The following is a 24,752-nucleotide window of genomic DNA, read 5'->3' on the forward strand; positions in this document are numbered from 1 at the left end:
CCTCTCACTCTCCATGTAAACCTAAACCTCACGGCAGCACCCTGAAGATGGATCTGGGGCTCATCATATGTCTTTACTTGTTCTCTTCCCAGTGGGTTACACTGGTCTGCCATCTTTCTCGGCTTTTCTTGACTATTGTCTCTTCTGTTAGCATATGGAGAATGGCTAATCAAACTAGCTTATTGGGCCTTCTCAGACCTGGTTTTGACCCTGAAAATTCCAACAGTAGTATGATGTGATGAGTTTATTTGCACACACACACCCCATTTCATTTCTATTTATATTGATGGTTTACCTGCATGTGTCTGGAGGTTAGAAGAGGGTGTCAGTTCCCTGGGACTGGAGTTAGAACCAATTATGAACCATGGCCATGTAGGTGCCTCCTTCCTCCACTTTCCAGCATGGAGCTAAGATACATTCTTTTTACCCAAAATTATACTCTATGCTTCTCTACTTACATACATATTTTCTGTCTCACAGTAAAATGGTCAGTTTTCTTATGAACTTTGCCTCATTTACCAATTCTTTCTCTGTGCTTTTATCATCACTTGGCATGCATTGGGACCTTAGGAAATGCTTATTAAATAATTGAGACAAACAATGGCATCATATACATGCATATATATTATATAATTGCAATTTGCTATAGTGGCATTGGAAATATAAGACTCTATAAACTCATTTAGTTCTAACAACATAAAAACAATCCCCACTAACAATTACTGACCACAGATATTCTCTCTGCAGACTTGCTCAGCAAGCCTGTGGTGTAAGTACCATTGTTAACCCTGTCTTGCAAAGAGGACACTGTTAAGTAGTAGAAACTAGGGAAGATGCCCGAGACTGTGAGTAGAGAACCAGACCATGAACTTGTCCTTCACATCCAGCCTCTGCTCTCCTGTGCTGTATGTTGATCTTGGTTTTCTCCAGTATTAACCGTGTGCTGGTGTCCGGTGCTTGTTTTACCTTTCTGGGGATGGAGTATGCTAAGCAAGCATTACCAATAATCCTTGTGATAAATGGGAGAGAATTTTAAAGACCCACGCTATCCCCTTATCCACTCAGTACCAGAAGGGGAAACCAACCAGCAAAGAACATAGGAGTTGAGTTCTGGGTGGCACCAATAGTCTCTTTGCCCAAAGCAATGTTGTGGGTGTGAGAAACTACCATTCTGTGAGAAATTTTGACACTATCTTATGAGACATTTGGATTTAAGATATTTTAAAATTTGGAGAAATGGTTTCAGCCTGAGCAGATTATGCAATAATTCTTGAGGGATTTGACCTGAGAATGTCACAGCTACACAGGACATGCGTGTGGACGCTGCTTTATGCAGGGACAGGATCAGACGTGTGCTGCACTGAGGGCTTCAGAACTGCTGCTCGCATACAGTTGCTCCTTTCATTGCTTTACAATTGTAAGGAGAGAGTTCTGGCAAGAAGACAAACCCTGATTATTACCCTGGATAATGATAAATCACCAACCATCGTGGATGATGCCTTGTGACCTCCACTCGAGTCTCTTCCCCTAGCTGTAGGCTTGCGAGGGTTACATGGGATCAGAGAACTTATTGTATTGGTCTGGTCTTGTTTCTCATAACATAATCACAGGTTCCCAGGACATACTGTGTGATTGCATCTTCCTATTTTTCTCCTTTGGTGTGGATGTGAACCACGTTCCCTTGTTGTTCTCCTCTTTGGTTGACACTGTGCAGAAGTGTGATAGATAGTTTTACAGTTCAGAGCCCGGGGAGAATGGCTTAAATGCTCTCTGTGGCCCGTGTCATTTCCTAAGAGAAATGGATACATTGATTAGCCGTTGAGAGTGTGAACAGATTCATTCAAGGGGAGTTTCCCTTTTGTCCACGGTGTCCTTTATCTGTCCTCTGAGCTCATGGGTGTCCACTTTTTATTGAGCATATGTAATTACCTAGAGAGAAGCAGCATTTTAATCCCTGGGAGATGTCCAGGCATAGATTGAGCAGTCACATTTCTACAGGGCTATGTCTATGCAACGGGTGTCATTTTCTGCAAAGGCTTATTACACTGGAATTTGCTAGATGCATTATGAACAAGGACTTCAAGACCCAAGATAGCAATACAAACCCTTTAGGCTCTGGACTTAGGGTAGATAGATAACTTTGTAGTATCAGTGGTAGTCCTAAAAGCTGATAATTGTGAACATTGTCTGTGTGCTATTGGATTCAATTTTTCATTTGATTGCTACATTTAAAAATAAATGCTGACAGTGTCTCTGCCTTACTTGTTTCCCCTTTCCCCTGTTGGAGGGAAGAAGGGAGGAATTGGGGATGCTGTTCCATTAGAACGTTGCTTTTCCTGGGCCCCTCTTTGACTTCTAGGCAGAGCAGCTTACTGAGCAGGTTTGTTTAATTGCTCAGGTTGGAACTCCCTGTTCTAATGGACTGATGACATCCTGGACTTTTGTGTTTTCTGCTGCAGGCACAACCCGGTCTCCCCGAGAAGGAGAAGTGCCTGGCGTGGATTACAGCTTTCTGAGTGTGAAAGAGTTCCTGGACCTCGAGCAGAGCGGAACCCTGTTGGAGGTCGGCACCTATGAAGGTGAGCTTCACTGCTGCCCTGCGGCATCCCGAGTGCCTTCAGTGGTCCAAGCAGAGTGTTTAGACTCAGGGGAGTCTAAAGAAGTAAGAAGAGACTAGTCTGCCTTAATGTGGTGCATGCTTATCAGGTGTGGAAAGGCTTGAGAGATCTCTTTGCAGATAGTTCTTCTCTTTACCTTGTGAACTTAAGGACTGACGTTTTATGTTTTGATATGGACACTTGGACTGTTTCCCTGAATCATAGGTCTTCACAATGTGACCTTGGTGGTGTTGTTTTTACCTTGAAGAAATGAAATGCTGTGTGTACCACTAGTTGGTTTTACTTGGAAGTGTATCTTCACTGTTCATAAACATCAATGAGAACCCCTTCCTCTGCCAGACTGCTGCCTGTCTGGCTTGGATTCAGTGTGATGAGCGGTATGACTGGTGACCAGAGCTCCTGATTAATCGTTGAAGTTCGAGGATTCACATACATGCATGCATGCATACCCCAGGGTGTGTTCTTGTTTCTTCCTACTGTACACGGAGGATGGTGTGCATCGCACGCTTTTGGTGCTTTGCGCTTCTGTTTCTTGCTGTGTCTTAATAGATCCTTGTCATCCAGTAATAGAGAACTTCCTGGTTCCTTTTCTCAAATCACTTCATATGAATGTACCATGATTTATAGCGCTTTCTCTCTCTGGGTAAACACTTTGGGTTATTTTTAACTTTTGAAGATTTATTTTGATTATTTACAAATACTCGTTATTTTTGCTCTTTCAGAACACTACTATATTTAATAACATGGTCATTAGCTATAGCGACAGTTAAGTTTCCACAAATAAACTTTCTATGTCAAAATGAGTTAGGGGGAAAGTTACATTTTCTTATCTGTTTAAGGACTGTATTATAATTTATCTAGCTAATTCTCTCCATGTGAGTTTTCCATAGCTGATTTCTAAATATCTTCTTTTTTAATTGACATTCAGGTCTGATATTTCATCTATATGTGAGGATCAGATAAGGACACTTGACATACACTTAGAATCCCAGGACTGGGGACGTGGGAATGGAAGGTCATGAATTCAATACAAGGCTGGGTGCTATAAATGATGCTTAGTATTTAACACTGATCATTTGTGTTAGGGATATTCAGATTTCTTTTTACTGGCTCTTTTGAAGTATATAATCAATTAGTGGCAGCCACCATTACTCTATTATGCTATAGAAAGTTCTTCACCTTAGCTAATTGCATCTATGTTACTGCTGACCGTCTTCTCTGTCTCACACACTCTTCCCGACCTCTGATGGCTTCTATTCTCCTCGCCTCTCCTGTTACAGAGCTAGTGTGTCTTGCATGTGCGTATAAGAACAAGAGGTATTTGTCTTTCTGTGTGTGTCTGACACATTCACCTAGCCAAATATCCTCCATGCTCATCCATGTTGAACCAAGGATAGGTTTTTATTTTTATTTTTGAAGACAGTCTATATAGTCCAGGCTTGCATGATACTCAGCAGGTAGCTGAAGATGACCTTGAACTTGGTATCCTAATGCCTCTACCTTTGCAGTGCTGGGCTAACAACTTTCACCACCCCTTCTGTTTATGAGGTGCTGCAGAATGAACCTAGGGCTTCTGGCATATTGAATAAGCGCTTTACCACCTGAGCTGCATCCTTAGCCTCAGTTTTCGTGACTTTTTGTGGGCGAATAATAATCCATTGTGTATATAAATTGTGTTTTCTTTATTTGTCTGTTGATGGACACTCAAGTTGTTGCCATGACCATTGTGAACAATGATAAACATGGGGGTAATGATGTGTTTTATACTCTGACTTCTGTTTTCTCTTGTATATACATCTTACTTTAATTGTTCAAGAATCCCTTTCCTCTGCAGGTTTGCTGTGTGCTACTTTTGGTCCTTTTAGTAATAACCGCACCTGAAATGGGACAATACCTTGTTATGGTGTTGATTTGTTTTGGTGAAGACTGATACTAAGATAGTTTTAGGTACTTGTTGACCATTTATATGTCTTTAAAATGTTACATTTTTCTGAAACAGTATTATAGCTTGATTATTCTTTGGAATATTATTTGAAACAGAAGAACTTAATATGATACAATTAACTAGGTTAAATTCTTAATTTATTCATAATTGTATTATGGATCTCTACAAGCTCTTAAAATGTGTATTGGATAATCATAGAGAAATTTTAAACATTAAGATTAAAAAGCAAAAGGTAAATGGAAAGCTCATTATTGATCTGCCTCCACCCCAGCCTGCCTGAAGACTGTATTTATTGCCTAGCCCACTTTCCAAGTAGGGACTCTAAACTGGGGCTGCCAAATCCATTCATGCCCATGGTGCACTCTGCAGAAAGGGGCCCTACACTCTCATGACCTACTCCACCTGCTCCTGAAATCTGCCTGAGTAGTCCTCTTCCTATCCCTAGACTCCACTACAACTCTACTTAATCCCCTTCCCTGCCTGAGAATCATATGTCTTGTATAGGCCCTGAGATCCTATTCTTCAGATAGGGGACCCCATGCACACACTGTCAATTCCCCTCATTTCTGCTAACTAACAGGTAGTCCTAAGCAGACTCCTGAGGGTTGGCTTTAAGAATCTTCTCTTTCTTCTTTCCCCCCCCCCTTTTTCTGAGACAGAGTCTAACTATATAGCTCTGGCTGTCCTGAAACTCACTCTATAGACCAGGCCCCCGAGTTTGGGTTTAAAAGTGTGTGCCACTACACCCAGTCATACATATTTTCAAATATATGACATGGCTACTTTTGATTGTATCCCTATTAGAAGCCAAACTAATTACTAATTAAAATATGACAATGCAGTATCTTATGGAAATTTGGGGTTTTTTTAGTTTTTTTATTAAAAATAGATGTTTTTCATATGATATATTCTGATCATGGTTTCCCCTCCCCCAGGCTCTTCTGAGATTCCGCTCTAATTCTACAGAAGCCCTCTTCTGTTCTTAGATACTACTCCTAGCCCAAGCTGAACTGGGATTGCTTGTAATATCCTATCAGGCATCAACAATGAATTGCCCCAAGACTAACTCCTAAACTCTCCTGAAATTAATCTGAAGTCTACATCTCTACAGATTGCTATAGTACTGAACAGAGATCTTAAACACCCACCCAACAAAGGAAAGGCAAGGTATCCAAACCAAGAGACCTTACCAAAGACCTAATCCCAGATTCTTAGGTCCCATCACCAAAACACAAGTAACATGGATGACCAATACAATAGGTCACCACCAAAAATCAGCCCTCCTAGAGTAATGGTCCTAAGAAAATCAACTTAGATGATGTACAAGACAATGATTTTAAGATAACAGTAATAAAATAATCAAGAAACTCAAAGAGGATCTGAATAAATGCTGGATTGAAGATAGTGAAAACACAGTTGAATGAAATAATAAAAGCAATTCAAACTGTGTAAACAGAACTTAGTAAGAGAGAAGCTCAGAAGAAGAAAAAAGCAAAATGAAATAAAACTCAAAAAATTCAGAGGAAAGCCTCACCAGTAGACTGGATCAAGAAAAAGTGAGACCTTCCTGGACCTGGAGGGAGGGGGGAGGAACTTGAACTACCCACAGGGCAGGAAACCCTGACTGCTCTTAGGGATGGAGAGGGAGGAGGAGAGGGAGTGGGGGGAGTGGGAGGGTGTTGGGAGGGGGGCAGAAATGGAAACTTTTATAATTTAATAAACTTTGAAAAAAAAAAGAAAAAATGAGAACGTCAGGTCTTGAGACAATCCAGAAGAGTTGATCACTTAGTCAAAGAATATATTAAATAAGAAAAAAAACCCAGCAAAACGTCACAGACACAACATACAAGGGACTCCAGGACACCATGAAAAGACAAAGTACCCAGTAATAGCAGGATAGCAGATACAAAAGGAAAGGTGACTCGGGTGGAAGACAAAGAAAATAGTCAACAAAATCAAAGAGGAAAACTTCCCTAATCTAGGAAAGGAGATGCCCATCACAACCCAAAGGCATACAGAGCAACAAATAAACACAACCAGGAAGAAACTTTCCACATAAACGTGAAAATAGCAAACGTACAGAGCAAAGAAAGGACATAGAAGAGGAAGAGGAGCTATTTCAGTGGAGACCGGAAAACCTGAAGCAGTTATACAAGCCATAAAAGACATCAGATTCTAGGCCAGACTACCATACTCAGCAAGATTATCACTTGTATCAAAGGAAGAAGGAAAATTTTTCATAGTTAAGTCAGATTTTAGGAATTTATGACCACTAAGCCAGCAGCTCTACAGAGAGAGATGTGGAGAGAAGGTTAAACATGCCTAAGAAGTTATAGGAAATAGAACACATAATTTAAAGATATCTAATGAAATACCACAAAGTAACAGGAATTAGTACATATTGCTCAATAATTCTTTTCTCTTTGGGTGGGGGGGGGGTTGAGATAGGGTTTCTCAGTAACTTTGGAGCCTGTCCTGAAACTAGCTCTTATAGATCAGGTTGACTTCAAACTCACAAAGATTCGCCTGCATCTGCCTCCTGAGTGCTGTGATTAAAGGCGTGTGCCAGCACTGCCTGACTTGCTCAGTAGTTCTTAATGGTCTCAACTTCTCACAAATACACACAGACTAACAAATTATATTAGAAAATGGGGTACATTTTTTTTGCTGCTTCCAGGAAATACACGCCACACTCAATAATAAACACCACCTTAGGGTGAAGTAAAAGGAAAAGATATGAAACTAGAATCAAGTAGAATAGTTAATCTAATATCTGGAAAAATAGGCTTCAAACCAAACTACTCTGAAGAGATAAGGAGGAATACTTCATACTCATCAAAATATTAATCACCGTCTAACCATATATGCACCAAATACAGGAACAGACAATTTTATCAAAGAATCACTATTAGATCTAAAGCTACAGATTGATCCAACATGGTGATAATGGGTGGTTTCAATTCTACACTTAGCAGGAGACAAGCCACTGAGGGGGGAGTCTATACTCAGAAACTCTGGAGCTAAAGTACATTGAATCAAATCAACCTACCAGATTACCCATAGAGCATTCCTCCCAAACATTAAAGAATACATTCTCTTCTCAGCAGCCCATGAAGCTTTCTCCAAAATAGACCACGTATTAGCATGAGGCAAGTCTTAACAAATGTGGAATGTGGAACAAGTGAATCACACACTGTTCTGCGACCATAAGAGAATAAAGCTGAGTATCAACAGCAGTAGAAACTACAGAAAGTACACCTGACTTATGGAAACTAAACAACACACTACTGAATGACAGTTGGGTCAAGTAAGTGATCAAGAAGGAAATGAATGAAGATGAAAACCCAGCATTCCAAAGTCTGTGTGATGTAGTGAAAAACTAAGAGGAAAGCTTATAGTACCATGTACCTGTGTCAGAAAACCTGAAAAACCTCAAACTAGTAACTGTGTTGCCCTGGAAGACCTTAGAAAATTCAAAACAAAGCAAACTCAAAAGCAATATATAAGAAGAGTATTCTGGTTTTTGTTTGTTTGTTTATTTATTTATTTATTTAGCCAGTTTGACACAGCTAGGGTCATTTGGCAAGAGGAAACTTCACCTGAGTAAATGCCCCCATCAGACTGGCTTGTAGGCAGTCTGTGGGGGCATTTTCTTTATTAATGATTTATGTGGGTGGGCCAAACCTTCTGTGGGTGGTGCTATCCCCTGACAAGTGGTCCTGGGTTGTGTAAGAGAGCCAGCTGAGCAAGCCATAGAGAGCAAGCCAGTAAGGAATGTCCCTCTGTGGTCTGGCTCCAGTTTCTGCATCTAGATTGTGGTCTTGATCACTTGCCCTGACTTTCCCTTCATGATGGACATTAAGCTATAAAATAAACCAAGCCCATTTCTTCTCTAGTTGATTTTGATCATGTCTTATCACATTAATAGAAAAATCAAACTAAGACAGAAAGATAATCAGAATCGGGGCTGAAATTAATGAGATAGAAACAGAAAGAAATAAAATAATAAAAGAATAAAACCAACAATTGGTTCTTTGAAAAGATTTAACAAGATTGGCACTATGGTAGCCATATTAACCAAAAGAGAGTATCAGGATCCAAATGAATAAAATTGGTAATAAGAAGGAAGACATCACAATATATACTGGAGAAATTCAGAGAAAATCATCAACATACTTTTAAAATTTGTATTTCCCCCAACTAAAATTTCTAAATGAGATGGATGAGAAAAATATATGGCCTACCAAAGTTATAACAAGATGAGAGAAATAATGAATAAATAATAAAAATGTGGTATATTTACACAGTGAAATATTAAGAAAAATGAAATTATAAAATTTACAGTTAAGTAGATAGAGCTGGAAACAGTCATTCCAAGTGCAGTAATCCAGACCCAGAAGGAAATGTGTTTTCTCATTTATGGATGTTAGCTTTGAACTTTCAGATATGTATGCTTTGCTTGTAATATTCATAAATGTCAGGAAATAAGTAAGGCACTGTGAAAAGAGCTTTGAAGGGAAGGGCACTAGAACTCAGTAGTATAAAGGGTTAACGAATAATAATGGAACGGGAGGGGTTAACATGGGGTTGTGTAGAAGAGAAACTTGGGGAGAGATAAATAACAGTAATGATCTTCCAAAAAAATCATTTGGAAATCTACCACTATTAAAGCTTCCTAAAATATATATATGCACATATATGAAAAGAGTTAAAGTGTAATTACCTATAACCAGATTATGGTGCTCCTACTAGACACCATAGGCTAACAAATAGAAAGTCTAGTGCCAAGAATGGGTTACTTATCTTGAAGTTTTTGGCTAGTTAGGTCACATACACCCCTAAATATTGCAGGCTATAGCCAATGCTATTGCTTACTCCCTAGAACCTGATGGTGAGACTGTATTGTTGGAGGTACTATATACTTGAGTTAAAAAATGTCAAAAAATCAAACTAAAACTTACCTGGAAGCTTTATCCTTACTGCATAACTTTCAATGCCCTGGAAGGTGTTTTGTTACTAGGGGAGGGAAGTAATCATTAGTCGTTTCCAGTCTCTGATAGCTAAAGTAACAACTGGCCTGGCAAGACATGCCCACTGGTGCAGTAGTGGCATGAACATCATGGGAGGAACCAGTCACTTTCTGATTGAATTTAAGTCCCACCTCACAAGGTGGAATCTGTATCTGGCACCATTATCTGGACAAAGAGCCTGTGACTAGACAAATCATAGACCCTAGGAGAGACCTACTACTATTATTTTGCTCTATGGACATGGTATTAAACTAGCTCTTAATGACTTATTATTTGACTTAGAGATTAATGCATCTGTCAACCCCCATTAAAGAAACTCCTGTTTGCAGTAGATGGCAATTAATACAGACATCCACACATGGTTAAGGTGCAGAGAATAAGACTGTAGACTGCTCTTTCCTAAAAAGAAATCTCAGGGATCATTGTGAAAGAGCAGTCTGAAAGATTGTAAGTACCAATAGTAGTGGGTAACTACAAGGAAACATTACTGTTTGCGGGGATTCTTAATTATTTTTTACTTAGTCTTCTGGAAGGGAATATGTCTCGGTAGCTTCTGTGCTGAATGGTTGAAGTCTGAGAATGCAATGAGGAGTAGAAAGGGGCTGAGGGAGATACAAAGGACTTCTTGTCTGTGTGACTCTATTTAATAATTTGGTGACCTTTGTAGAGCAACTGCAATTCTCTTTGCTTAGAAGATAGTGAATCGTCCTCACCCGAAATCAGCTATTTTTTCAATCTGGAGAGCCCTAGTCCCCAAATGTATATCATTTGCTTTGTTACAGGCTCAACTAGAGGACCTGGGGTGAAAGGAAAAGCTTAGGATTTAGACGGAGGTTTAGTGTGGAAAAATAAAAGTCAGCTTGGTTTATTCAGGTGTTTACGTGTCAGATTATAGCTAGGTGGAACAGGTTCCTTCTCTCTTGTACTGTCATCAGTGCAGCAAGGGCACCGTTACTGCGGCTGAAGCTTCAGATGGAATCCCATGACTAAATGCAATAAGTAAGGCCCTGTGCTGGGTGTGACCAGGAGCCACCCCCAGCTCAGATCCAACAGTCTTTCTCAACCCCAAGGATACCCTGGATGTAACAGGCAGCCTATGAGTGCTGCACTGACTTCCCGGCCCAGCAGAAGGGAAACAAATACCTTTCAGAAAATATCTAATTGTCTTCAAGTGTATTGCTATGAATGCTGGTTGGTTGTTTAGAATTGAAGTTTTCTAATACTCCAAATCAACCCTTTCCACTTCCTTATGCATTTTTCTCTGCTTGCTCTCCAGCAGTTGACCTTTTGCTAGTTTAATTTTACACCCATACAAGAAGGCTCTTCACTTTTTGGAGCCAACTAGAGTTTGACTTTTGCAAGCTGAGAGCAAATGCAATTTTTATTAAATGCCAGCTATTGCCCTAGGAGTAATACTGCTAGATTCCCAGAGGCTTTGCTCTCACCCACTGCTCCTGGACCATCCCTCAACAGTGGCTGTGTCTGGCGAGAGACACTCAGGAGCAGCCTAAAACCACCTGTGCCTGAGTCTCAGCCCTGTGCCGTGGAGCGTAATCCCTCTGGCAAGTCACTTTCTGCTCAGTTTCCATTTTCCTCTTGGAAATTACAGTTCTTCCGTGTGAGCTGGCCTGAAAGAGGGAGCGATTGCAAAAGGCTTAGCTGAGCGCCTGGCACAGGTACACTCCCAGTCAGTATTAGCTCTGGCATGCACGCACAATTTAGGGAAATTGCTGCACAGTGTCTTCCCATCTCCTCCTTGTAAGCCAAGGCATCTGCCAGTCAAGTATATGTATTTACTTCCCAGGTTCCACCCACCTTTTTTGCCATCTGGAATTTCTTTTGGCCTTGTTGGAACAGGGAAGAGCCTGATATTACAACAAAGTGCTCTTATTTTCCCTCTTTTTTACTTCCAGGTCGAAGATCTGTGAGCTGAGCAGGCTGAAACTATGAGCTGAAACAGCTCTTCTCCTTAAAAACAAGCCAAACTATACAGAGTAGTCTCAAATATGGCATTCAAAATAATTGTATTTGATTGCTTTTGTTCAGATAAGTGTCCTCAAGAGCTATGCAATAAAGGCCTGCCAATGTTATGACTTATGGCAGTGTGACCCTGGCAGGTTCCCCTGCTGGTGTGGGATATAGACAGATATGACATTCAGAGAGAACTTGGGTATAGAGTTTATTTAATGGGTATTGGCAAGGGTTTTTAAGGGTAAGAGGTTATGGCGGGGATGGGTAGGGAGAAAAGTGAGGACAGAGAAAAAGAGGAAGGGGGAAGGGAGAGGCAGAAGCTGCCTCTTCAGAAGAAGGATAGACAGAGAGAGAAACAGGAGGTGAGAGATCAGCTTGCCTGGCAGGAAGGAGAGATTTGGGGGTGGGTGCAGCTTGTCTTTTAAAGGGACAGGGTACCCAGGTGACAGGGCAGGCCAGCAGAATTATAACATTTTGTTTCCTAGCCTATGGTGCTGTTGGGAAGTGGTGGAACTGCTAAAAGATGAGTCAGTCTTGTTAGAAGGCTTTGGGAACTTCATATGGAACATGCTGGTGAGGGAAATATTGAGAATGTGGCTCCTTTCTCTCTTTGGTTCTTCACCTCATGACATGAACAGATTACTCCTCCATGGCATGTTCCTTTCCCCTGTCCCAATGTCTTGCCTTGCCGCAAGGCCAAAACAAGGAAAGAGAGCCATCTGATTATGGATTAGAATCTCTCAGGTTCTAATGGAGCAGGGTGGAGTAAAATGAGGGGAGAGGCAAGTGGATCTCTGTGAGTTCAAGGCCAGCCTGGTCTACAGAGCTAGTTCTAGGACTGACAGGGTGGCTACATAGAGAAGCCCTGGAAAAACAAAAAACCCAGGATAGCCAAAACAATCTTATACAGTAAAGGAACTTCTGGAGGCATTACCATCCCTGACTTCAAACTCTATTACAGAGCAACAGTATTGAAAACAGCTTGGTATTGGCATAACAACAGAGAAGTAGACCTATGGAATCGAATAGAAGACCCGGGTATTAACCCACAAACGTATGAACACCTGATTTTTGACAAGGGAGCTAAAGCTATACAATGGAAGAAGGATAGCATCTTTAACAAATGGTGCTGGCATAACTGGATGTCAACCTGTAGAAGAATGAAAATAGATCCATATCTATCATCAACATTAATCCGACCACTTTGAACCTGATAGAAGAGAAAGTAGGAAGTAGTCTACAAGACATAGGCACAGGAGACCACTTCCTAAGCAGAACCCCAGGAGCGCAGACAATAAGAGAAACAATAAATAAATGGGACCTACTGAAACTGAGAAGCTTCTGTAAAGCAAAGGACACTGTCAGTAAGACAAAAAGGCTACCTTCTGACTGGGAGAAGATCTTCACAAACCCCTCAACAGAAAAAACCAAAAACTCAAAACCAAAGTAAAGTACATTCTGAGAGGGTGTTCTGCAGAATGCTATAGAAGTCTTTAGCAGGTGCTGTCTCAAGCAGCCGTAACAGGGGAGCTTGTGAAAGGTCAGGTGAACTGCTCAGAGGTAGCAAAAGCACAGTCATCAGCACCCAAAGCATGACCTGAAAGCAGATTGACTGTTCAGTACAGAGCAGGTTAGGATGATGGCCTGTGGGCAGGGAGTGAAGCAGCCAAACCCAACTTCCCCAAATTAGTGCTGTCCATTGAGAGTTTTATTCAGGGTACCTCACTCAGCATATTTTCAACCATGCCTATGGGAGCCACTAACCTCAGCTATGCATATGGTACCCACTAACCTGCTGAGGATCTTCAGACTGAACAGTTGCAATTATTTTCTAGATTTGCTTTTTACTTTTGAAATTATATGTCTGCGTATGTACCCTGTCGTGGCATTTCAAATGTATTTTTAATAAATAAAGACTACCTGAAGATCTGAGAGTAAGACAGTCTCACTGGTCAGATTATTACAGATCAGATTATGGGAACACACATCTTTCATCCCAGTAGCCACAGTGACACACACCTTTAATCCCAGTAGCCACCCTAGTTGCCATAGAAATTGTGTGGTGCATGCCTTTAATCCCAGTGGTGCACAGCTTTGATCCCAGCCCTAGAGAAGAATGTAAGATGGGGCTAGACAGCTCTGAGAAGCGTCCGAGTCCAGGTGCTCATGGCGTCCAGAACAGGCCATCAGATTCCCTGATGTGAGGCTCTGGATATGGGTGCTAGGAGCTGAACGCTAGTCCTCTGCGAGGACAGCAAGTGCTTTTCGTGCTGAACCATCTCTCCGACCGGTACAGTTGAAGTTTTGTGAATTTTTTCTTATTTGACACTTCTTTCAGAGTTCCTTACAATGTATTTCAATCATTCTCACTCCCCTCCCCCAACTCTTCCCAGATTAAACCCACCCTCTCTACCACACACTTTTGTGTGTCTACCTCCTGCCCCCAAATCCTTCAAGACCAGTTTGTGCTGCCCAGACACTCTTGGGTATGTGGTCTTCCACTAAAGAGTGGTCAACTAATCCAGGGGCTACTCTCTTAGATAAGGCTCTCCCTCTCTCAGCTAATGCATGTCACTAGGCCCACAGTTGGAATGATGTGCCCAACTCTCTTTGTCATGCTAGGATTTGTTCTGGCTTGGGTTTCCACAGGTTTAGTGCACGCTGTTGCAGCTACTGTGAATTCATACATGGTGCTGGAGCGGTGGCTACGTGGTTAAGGGCGGTTACTATTCGTGTAGAGGAACCAAGTTAAGTTCACAGCATCCAGTGTAGCTCACAATGGCCTGTAATTCCAGTTCCTGGGAGATCTGATGCCTCTGGTCCTTTTGGATATATACTGCCCCTTCTCCCTCCCTTACACACACACACATATGCACATGCATGCGCACACACACATACTAAATATTAAAAAGAACAACTTTTTTTGGTTCTTCAAGACAGGGTTTCTCTGTAGCTTTGGAGCCTGTCCTTGAACTAGCTCTTGTAGATGAGGCTGACTTTGAACTCAAAGAAATCCACCTTCCTCTGCCTCCTGAGTGCTGGGATTAAAGGCATGCGCCGCCACCACCCGGCCAACAATAAAAATTATATATATATATATATATATATATATATATAGTTATAAAAAATTAAAAGTAATAATTTTTAAAAGTTGATTTTTAAATTCACCACAGTCGCTGGCCACTGTATTTATTTCAGTATCATTTTTGAATAAAAAATATTCAAGGAGAAGTAAAGTCCCACAGAAGAACCCCTCTCACCTCGCTTACCAACTTCAGACAGCAAACCTCTTTTGAGCTGAATTTGGATCCCCAAAATCCTTGGAAAGCTTAACACAGTCGCACACATCCACATAAAACCTGGACACTAGAGGGCATGTATCTATAACCTCAACACTCTCCCACTGAGATGGGAGGCAAAAATGAGAGACCCATTGGAAGCTCACAGACCAGCTAGCCTGAAGTATACAATGATGAGTCCCTGTTTCAAGACAAGATGGAAGGCAAGGACCATCATAACACCTCCCACAAACATGCATGTCTATGGCACACATGCTCCAGAACTCACGTTTATATGCATATGTCCATACATACATCACAGAACACCGTACTCTGCATTTGATCTGGCAGTTGGTGTTGTGGTTAGCTAGAACTGCTTGGGTGATGGTAGTAATGGCAGTTGGTTGAATCTAGAGTATTAGTGTAACCAAAGAGATGAATTTGGTGATGTAGAGGAAAGAAGAGATAAGTGACAGTAATCCTCCTAGCCTCTTGTCTTCTGGATCTGTGTGGCTAACATTTGCTAAGATAATCAACACTAGCTGACTGCGGAGAGGACGCAAGGGGAGCATGGTTTTCAGATTACATAGTGAACGCTGTCTCCAAAAAGAAGTAAAGAAATGCTGTAATTGGACCAGGTTTAAGGAGTAGGTAAGGACTATCTTGGAACTGTTCCCTCACTAGCTGTAACTGTTGACAACTGCATGTGCTCCCAACAGACTCTCCTGCAAGGCATAGAAGTTGTTAGTGGGGTGGGTCACTGATCTGCTTCACATCTTGAACCAGCTCAAACCAACTTTTTGTTCTTTTTCTGGACAGAAAATGTGTCAAAGCAAATCAGAGAAAATAAAAATAAATCCCTTGGTCTGACTTTCTAATTGTGCACTGAGCTAATTTTTTTGATATCATGCTTGAAATACAGCAACTGAACTATCCTTGTTGGTTCTTCCTTTTTTTTTTCTTTTTTTTTTTTTTTTTTTTTTGCTACTGATATTTTTACTCTACAATCCTGGTTGCTGTCTTAGTGCCCACCCTTGGGACTTCCCTGGGAGAGCGTTGACAAGGCATGGACTATTCAGTGGGACTGGTTCTGAGCATGCCTGTTTTACAAATGCCTCTGGGTAGAAGAGACTGATTATACACTTGGAGCGTCGCAAAGGTTTTCCTTCAGCCTAGAAGTGCAGTGCCAGGGTGACATTTGAGACTGGAGTTTTGTGTTGCATATTTCTGCATGCTAATTAGAAAGGGGATGTCAGTGTTCAATAATGGGATTGTTTCGCTTCCTAGAAGATCTGCAGAAAAGCAGCTGCCAGCAGTGTACTTTGGGGGGACAGAGATATAAAGTGGGGTGAAGAGAGTTCATGTTTGTCGTTGAGGAAAATGAGACCGTCTGGAGTCCTGTTCTTTAGCGGGCCCTGGGAGCCGTCTGTTGTGATAAGCTCTGTTGGCAAACTGTGCTGTGGAATGTTCTCTGTTGATAATGAAAGTAACCAGATGAAACCTGTGCTGTCTTTGGCTTTTCCCTGAACTTGAAGATGGTGAGGCGAGAGCTAGGGAAATTTTATTTAATTTCTTGCTCAGAGATCCTAAGAGATTTCTGGAGTTGAGTGTGAGGATGTTAGACACAAACAAATCTGTGTTTTAATGCCCTTCATCATTTACAAATTATGTGGCTTTCATCTCCTTCAACTGAAAAAATGAGACTGCTGGTTCCTTTTGCTGCAAGATAACTATAAATACTAGTTTGTCTCCTCTTTGGTCTCATACTCAAAGTCATGGGTACAGAGGAGCATCTAATTACAGGATGTTGGTTTTATTACCCTTTTATATATAAATATATGTTTACAGGGTGGGGCATGTGGGAAAAAGGATAGTAGAAAGTGATGGAAGGTTTTTGAATGTCATAGTGCCAAAGTAGCATAGGGATGTGCTATTCGGGAGTCACTAATGGAGCGGAAAGACATGCCAGGAGTCATGTCATTTAAAACTGGATCCACAGTACTGCTGTCTAGGATGATCCTCGGCTGGGGTTTATGTGTGCTGTCACTGCAAAGTATTGCTGAGTGACACTGTGTACCTTACAGACTGTGGCAGCCCTCGGGGAACACAGACGTGCACAGAAACAGTAGTGGCTACTGCCACAGAGAATTTATAACCCGGAAGTGAGAACCTATGCTAAGGCAAACCACTCGATACAATGCGGCAGAAGACGTTAGAAAGGGAGCGGTGTGTGTCCCCCTGTTGACACAGCAGGGCTGATGAGAGTGCGGCTTCGATCCAGCCTGTGGTTTCACAGATAATGTCCCGAGGACAGGTAGTAGTAAGGACGAGGGACAAAGGGAAGGGTGGGTACAAGAGCCATGAGCTGCTGAGGGGGCCCAGTTTGAGGGGCTACTGAATGGAGCCCTGTGGAGTCAGAGTGAGAGAGCATGCAGAAGGCAGCTGTAGACCAGCCTGGAGAGTGGGTAGGGCCAGAGGCCTCAGGGCTGTGTGGCCAGGGCAAAACCAGATGAGCTGGATGTCTGTGTTCACGGAGCGTATAGATGTCTCTCTGTGCTCGTACAGGAGATTTTTATAGACACTACCTCCGAAAGGAGAAGGAATCTTCGTCCACTTGCAGTTGACACTGCCCTCATTGGAAACGTTTTGTCTGTGTTTCGCTCAGGGAATGTCACTACTGCCTTGGGCTTTTGGTCATTTTCAAATGCTTAGCCTTAGAACAGAAAAGAGTTTCCTCATGCTGAACTAACAGTGGCACCCTACAAGAGCCCTCTGTGCCCCCCTCCTACAAAAGGGGGGATGGTCTTCTCTGTCTGAACATGGAGACCCTGAGGTGCGGCAGAATCACCTGTACACTGGTTGGAATCTTGCGTATCAGGCCTACCCTGACCTATGGAACCAGCATCTGTAATTAATGTTCCTAGGCTGCTGTTTGCCTGCTGAAGTTTCAGAACACTGATATTTGTTGTGTAAAGGGATTTGTATCTTTATATCTTACTGCTAGTACATAGCTTAGTGCTTAGAATAAAGATTCTCTCCAAGGATAGAAATGAAATTATAACTTTGTGTAAGTTGAGAAGCAGCACAGATTTGATTCATTCCTGCTCAAAACCCAGGCATAGTACAGTCTTCCTTAAATGTTTCATAAAACTCTTAAACATTGATTTGCAGCCCTCATTAATTTTTAAGTGTGAGTTAGAAACTATTTTCTTTGGCTTTGGTCATGGCACATAGATTGTGCCTGTTAATTAAAGCCAGCCTTGCCTTCCTCTTTCCCTGCCTTCCCTTCCCTCCCTCCCCACCACCCCTGTTAGATTTTATTGTAGAACCTGTTCTGAAAATAGCAGAGAGGAAGAGAAATACATTCCCACTTGGGCTGGAGCCCGGGCACCTCAGGAAGTGTCTGTTGGGTAACGTGGAGACTGTGGGACAGCCAGGTTCTGGGCTCATAGGAACGATGCATCCTGCCAAGCAATCACCTTAATTAATTGTCTGATCATTTGCAGTACCTCAGTTATCTCTGTCCTTCACACAGAGTCTCCTGTACATGCTGCATGTTCTCTGCAAGGTCTGTGCTTCTGCCTTGGCTGGACTTGGCCTACTTAGATTACACTGGAAGTTTTTGAAAAGATGGAGTTTTTTGGAAGGCATAGATTGGATCTCAAAATCCAAGACTCTAGATACAGGCAACAGAGTCCTGAAGTAGCCATGGGACTCAGTATATGACCCACCTGCCTGCCTGCAGCTACATGGGAAAGATAGTCTATAATGCTGCACTCTTGTGGTACATCAACAAATCTGCTGGTCCTTTGTAACTTGAAAACTAAGGACAGGCAGGTAGGCACTCCTGGAAAATCTACGTGTGTTTGTCAGATTACTTGGAACTTTGTTTCATAGTCATTTATTTCTGTCATAAGCTGTGGATATCAAAGAGCAAAATAATTTTAAAATGATAATTTTTGTGAGCATGACTCCAGTTGAATGTCACCAATCTGAGCAACAATAATCAGGAAATGAAGACGGCAAAGTCCCATCCTTTATCCCCCATTTTCAGTGGGTTCTAACTTGTAGATATCAACCTTCATTCAACATATAATTCTAAAATGAGTGTGGTCTTTTCGTATATTAGTAATGGGGAGAAATTGAAATTAAATTCAGCAGTGCGTTATCTCTGTTTGTTTGTTTGTTTGTTTGTTTAATTCATGGTGGAGGTTTATTTCTAAGCCAACAGTCTTAATTTTCTAAACCTCACAAACACTCCTCAGTGGAAAAGTTGTGGTATTTGGTCTAGGCACACCTTTACATGACCTTGTAGAGATGAGTGTGTGTGTTCCTTGTTGTGTAGAGCTAGCTTTTCCTTGTGTGAGGGTTAGCCCCTCACACCACTATGGGATGCCTTCCTTCAAGTTTCTTCCTCCCAACTTCTTGGTCTTTAAGTTGAGAATATAAAAGATTTTTCTCTATAAGACACCAGTAGATTAATTCCTGTGTGAGAACCTAAGTCTTAACCGAGGCCTCCAGTGTGAGCTTATCTGAAACTGCCAACTGGGGTCTGCAGAGTTTAAACATTGTCCCTTTACCCCCTGGGTATTTTCTTAAGGTTATTTATTTTATTTATGTGTATGATTGTTTTGCCTACCTGTACTAATGTGCACCATATGCATGCCTGTGCTCACAGATGTCAGAAGGGGATGTCAGATTCCCTTGAACTGAAGGTTCAGGTGGTTGTGAGCCACCAAAATGGATCCTAGGAACTGAGCCCAAGTCCTCTGTAGGAACATCAAGTGCTCTAAGCAGTGGCTCCTCGCTCCGCTCCTGTGTTTTTTAACTATATGTTCAGAGTTTATTGGTGGCTTGGATTATTGCATCCCTCTCAAAAGAAAATAATTTTATGTGTGCTCATAAAGTTATTGATTCAAAACACAATTTAAAGAAACAAATGTTAGGGTTGGAGAGATGACTCAGTTATTGAGAATGCTTGCTGCTCTTCCAGATGAGCAGAATGTGGTTCCCAGAACCCCCATTGAGCAGATCACACCCATCTATAACTGCAGGTCCTGGGCCTCCCATGCTCTCTTCTGGTTTTCACAGGCACCCACACAAGCAAGCACAGCAGATGCTTGTAGATACACACATACACTCATACACAAAAGATTTGAAAATATATATATATATATACATATATATATATATGTATATATTGTAGGGCCAGAGAAATAGCTCAGTTGCTGGAGAGTTGGCTGGTGTTCTTGGAGCTCTGGGTGGGACCCAGCAGGCATGAAAAGAGTGGCAGTACACGCCCCAGGAAGCAGAGGCAGGCAGCAGACCAGCCCAGCCTGGGCATCGTGAACCCAAACCACGCTACAGGAAAGCAGGTGTTCCATTAAAAGGAAATAGAAAAGTAATGATAGTTAGACGCGAGAACCTGGTAGAAGCACACTCTTTGTCCAGGCACCTACCCTACGGGCACCCACTGTACTGGTTATCCAATATGTTTTCCAAGTCTAGATTAGTCATAAAGTACTCAAGAATTTTTTTTTTCACATTGGGACACACCTCTTAAAGTCTCATTTAGGACAATATCAAAATCACTTGCTTTGAAACATAAATCTGTAGAAGAAAATTATCACTGCTGTCATTGTTTCTTCCACTCACTGTTTTCTTTTTTATTTAAATTTGTTTTATTTTGTTTTTTTGGTTTTTGTTTTGTTTTATTTTATTTTGACTTTTGAGACAGGGTTTCTCTGTGCAACAGCTCTAGCTGTCCTGGAATTCGATTTGTAGACCAGGCCGGACTTTAACTCACAAAGTCGGTTCCCAAGTGCTAGGATTAGAGGTGTGTGCCACCACCACCCACCTTATTTAAATTTTTAATTATTTGTTTTTAATTTATTTTTTGAAGTTTCTGAGGATTTCGTGCATGAGTACTGTATTTACAATGTTTACACCCCACAGCTTCCTTAGACTCCTCCCATGACTCCCGTTCTCTCTCAAACTCATGACTTCTTCAGTTGTTCTTGTTACATAAATCCACACAAACGGCTAAGACCCTTTAGTGTTGCTCTTTTGTATATGTATTTAGGGATGACCACTTAGGGCTGGAGAAAACCAGTTCTCCCTCTTTCCACAGCCATTGATTGACTATGGCTCTCTATCTAGAGGCAGGGTTTCAGGAAATCTCCCATCCACATTGGCATATCAACTGGCCTTATCATTAAGCCACCTTAATATTGCTTAGTAAATTTTGGCTTTATGTCATGCTTGCACAGGGGCCCTGCATATCTTCTCTGTATTATTCCAATGTTAGTATAAGTGTCGTCAAAGAAAGCACTTGATTAACTTTCTCTTATGAAGATTAAAGTTAAAAATCAAACCTTTTTTTTTTAAAGCATTGTTTCTCATTTTGAAAGTTAATTGAATTTACTAGTTAGAATTTAGTAATTAAAACAAATTTAAAATGGGCATCTGGGGCTGGGAACATAGGTAGTTAAGTGTTTGTCATGTAAGTATAAAGACCTGAGTTTGATCTCAGAACCCACATAAGAGAATAGGCTGTAATAGTGTGTGCTTTATAATCTCAGTGCGGGGGAGGAGGAGATAGGTGGATAGGGCCTCACTGGTCAGCCAGTCTAGATGAATCAGCAAACTTCAAGCCAGGAGAGACCCTGCCTCCGAAATGAAGGTAGATGGTATGTAAGGAATGACACCTAAGGTGTGAGTTGTACACGTTACATGCACCCATGTATAAAAGTATACTCCATACTTGTGTATATACACACATATGAACAAACATACAAATGAAAATCAAATACACATTTCTAAAAATTAAAGTATCCATTTTGTTGGGCAGTAGTAGGGCACGCCTTTGATCCCAGCACTCAGGAGGTCGAGGCAGGAGGTTCTTTCTGAGTTTGAGACCAGCCTGATCTACAAAACAAGTTCCAGGACTGTTACACAGAGAAACCCTGTCTCAAAAGGAAAAAAAAGTATCCACTTCATGTATCATTCATTTGCATAGCAGAGGATGGTGGGGCCCATACCAGACATGGGGAATGAATGTGGTTAGAAGCAAAGGAAGACCATCACTTGAAGAGTGTTTTCCCCCAGGGGGCACCAATGAAACAGTTTTCTGTTGGTACTTGGCAAGGATTTGTTCCTACCTGGCATAACCCCTATAGTCAGCCCTGCCATTCAGTTTAAGAGGTGCCACGTGGTGCTCACTGCCCTCCTTTTACAAAGTGCCCTGGTTCCCTCTTGAACAGAGATGGAGACCTCGACCTTTGAGGCCTGGGAGGATCTTGGCAGTAATGCGTTTTGTCTTCTGTGAGACTTACTCTTGATTGGATTCAGCCGTATGTGGTTGCCTATGTAAGATGACCAATTGAAATTCAAATGTCATGACCATGAAGCGCCTCCATTCAGCACAGCCACTTTTGTTTTTGGCCTAGCTTCTTTGCATCGAAACCATGTGGCTTTCCTTTTCCTTCTGCAACCCCATAACTAGCTAGATAGAAACGATGTTTTTGATAACCCATTCTAGAAATGAAATGCAGCATGTTCTGGCTTTCCAGCTTCGTGTTTTAATGCTCTAAGAGATTCGGATGTGAATTCTTGGGGCTGAAAAAAAAAGTATTCATTTTGAAACATGCAAATGTGTCTCTCCATCACCTAGGAAACTATTATGGGACACCCAAACCTCCCAGCCAGCCAGTCAGTGGGAAAGTGATCACGACGGATGCCTTGCACAGCCTTCAGTCTGGCTCCAAGCAGTCGACCCCTAAGCGAACAAAGTCCTACAATGATATGCAAAATGCTGGAATAGTCCACACGGAGAATGAGGAGGAGGATGATATTCCTGAAATGAACAGTAGCTTTACAGGTAAGAAGAAGCTGTGTTGCTTCTGAACGGATGTGCCAAAGGGGTGACTGGAGTCTTTACAGAAAGGTTCCAGCCAGTGTTCAGGGTTGTCAAGATTCAGACTCTGAGCACGGAGTGCCGGGTGACAGGTGGTCATTTCCTTGGTCTACGTACCATGCTTGCTCCCGAGAATCTTTGAATTTCACCCAAACCATCTTTAATGCATTAGGAATAAATATCTGCAATTTCAAACTGGTTTCTTTCTCTTCAAAATACTACAACATGTTTAAAAACTTCCTTACTTCATTGCTTGATTATTTTTATTTATTATTGTGAGGGGGCAGATCGTGAGACATGATCATGGTTGCTTCATATGAATTGAAACATAAGAAAATTGTTTTACTCATAAAACTGTCATTGAAGCTATGCTGGTGAGCTTCCAGAGCATCCTATTCTCACCTAAGTAAAGATATAATGGAACCAGATCAGGTCTTCAGTTAACTTGTACAACTTTCCATGTATGTCCTCCAGGGGGAATGATGGAAAAATAAATATTGTAAGGTTCTATAATGCATGTGCATGCTGCATTACAGAGCATGGGTTCCTGAGAAGATCCATATTATGAAGGGGTGGTGAAGGTCGAGGCCTCTGGGCAATAGAAGACCCAGAGGCTTGGGTGCATATTCTCACTTAGTGAGTGTATTTTTCACAGTATGGGGTTTGATCTGCATGCTATAGCTTAAAATGTACTAACTATTTATGTGTATGGCTATACAGTTCAAGTTTGCACCACAACACACATGCACGGCCTATAGTGTATATGGAGTTGCTGATTGTTATGTGACTTACAAGTTCATCTTGTTTCCTCCATTTTGCCTATATTTATATTCTCCTTTACTCTCTCAGAATTGTAGCCGTGGGTGGCTTATCTATTGTCAGCATATTAGATCCTTTTCTCTCCGTATTGTCGTTATCTAGTTAGACCCAGCCACAGTGAGTGGAAAGATTGGTCAGACTTATGCCTCCCTCCCTCTGCAGTGAAACTGACAGGATATTCAGGGAAAGGTTATTATAGTTAAACAGCATGTATGGCCTTTTGTACTTCTCAGAGGTTTTCTCAGAGATTAAGTTCAGAATCCTAAGAGATGGCTACAAAAAGTTTTGATAATTTTATTATCAACAATAGTATAGCTCAATGTTTTTTGCAAGAAATACTGGGTAAAGAAGGGGTACTTAGGTATTATGGCTTGGCTTGTGGTGATTTTCCTTTACAGACAATATGCATAGCTTCATTTGTGTGTAAAATGGCTGTATTAAACCACTTCTAACTTTCTCTAAGAATTTGATTCTATGAAAATTTCCATTTTTTTTTTCATTTAGGGTGGAATAGACAGTGGCTGACCTTTATGCAGTAGCTAGAAGATATTTGCCATTCTTATGCCTATTTTTATTAAAATTCACTGATTTAATTCCCTGGGAATATTTTGTGTGTTTATTGTGGTCTTCACCAAAATGAAAACAGATCATGCACAAGTGTTACCATTTCTTTTTAAAACATCTAATACTTTAATATCTTGGTAGTTCAGTAGATAAGAATAGCAAATCATGGTCTAACTCACAGCAAAGAGGAGGTCCCCAAGAATATCTAGCAGGCCAGATTCAGTGAGGCAGCTCTGCCAGCACAGGGAGCAGACCCCAGGAGTGGTCCCGAGGAGTAGACACAAGGAGAAGATCTTGGGAGTAGTCTCCTCTAGTAGACCCCAGGAGTGATCCTGAGGAGTGGATGCCAGGAGTAGACACAAGGAGAAGACCTCGGGAGTAGTCTCCTCTAGTAGACCCCAGGGCTGGTCTTTGGTAGAACACAGGAGTATTCCCCAAGAGTAGATCCCTGGAGTTGTCATCTGGAGTGGGTCCCAGAAGTAGTTCCCAAAGATAAGTTCCCAAGAATAAACCTCAGGAGTTGAGGCCTGGAACAGACCTCAAGAGTAGGCCCAGGAGTAGTCTTCAGTAGACCATGCAGTATTCCCTAAGAGTACATCCCTGGAGTTGGCT

General features: G+C 41.6%; 1 protein-coding gene and 1 non-coding gene across 29 annotated transcripts in view; one reads left to right on the top strand and one right to left on the bottom strand.

The window, feature by feature from the left end:
- Magi1 (membrane associated guanylate kinase, WW and PDZ domain containing 1) overlaps positions 1 to 24,752 on the top strand; it is a 610,906-nt gene that overhangs the window by 472,720 nt on the left and 113,434 nt on the right. For all 28 annotated transcript variants that reach the window (XM_085686765.2, XM_085686766.2, XM_087904480.1 and 25 more), the window contains 2 exons: positions 2,460 to 2,579; positions 22,515 to 22,721. In XM_085686765.2, the coding sequence (XP_085542891.2) occupies positions 2,460 to 2,579; positions 22,515 to 22,721 (327 nt within the window). The remainder of the gene's footprint in view (positions 1 to 2,459; positions 2,580 to 22,514; positions 22,722 to 24,752) is intronic.
- On the bottom strand, positions 21,067 to 21,173 carry LOC125403320 (U6 spliceosomal RNA). Its single transcript, XR_007232911.2, has one exon. It is a non-coding gene; the product is annotated as a U6 spliceosomal RNA (small nuclear RNA).

Source organism: Myodes glareolus, chromosome 3 (genome assembly GCF_982192425.1).
Source record: "Myodes glareolus chromosome 3, mMyoGla1.1, whole genome shotgun sequence".
In the NCBI taxonomy this organism is placed as follows: domain Eukaryota; kingdom Metazoa; phylum Chordata; class Mammalia; order Rodentia; family Cricetidae; genus Myodes; species Myodes glareolus.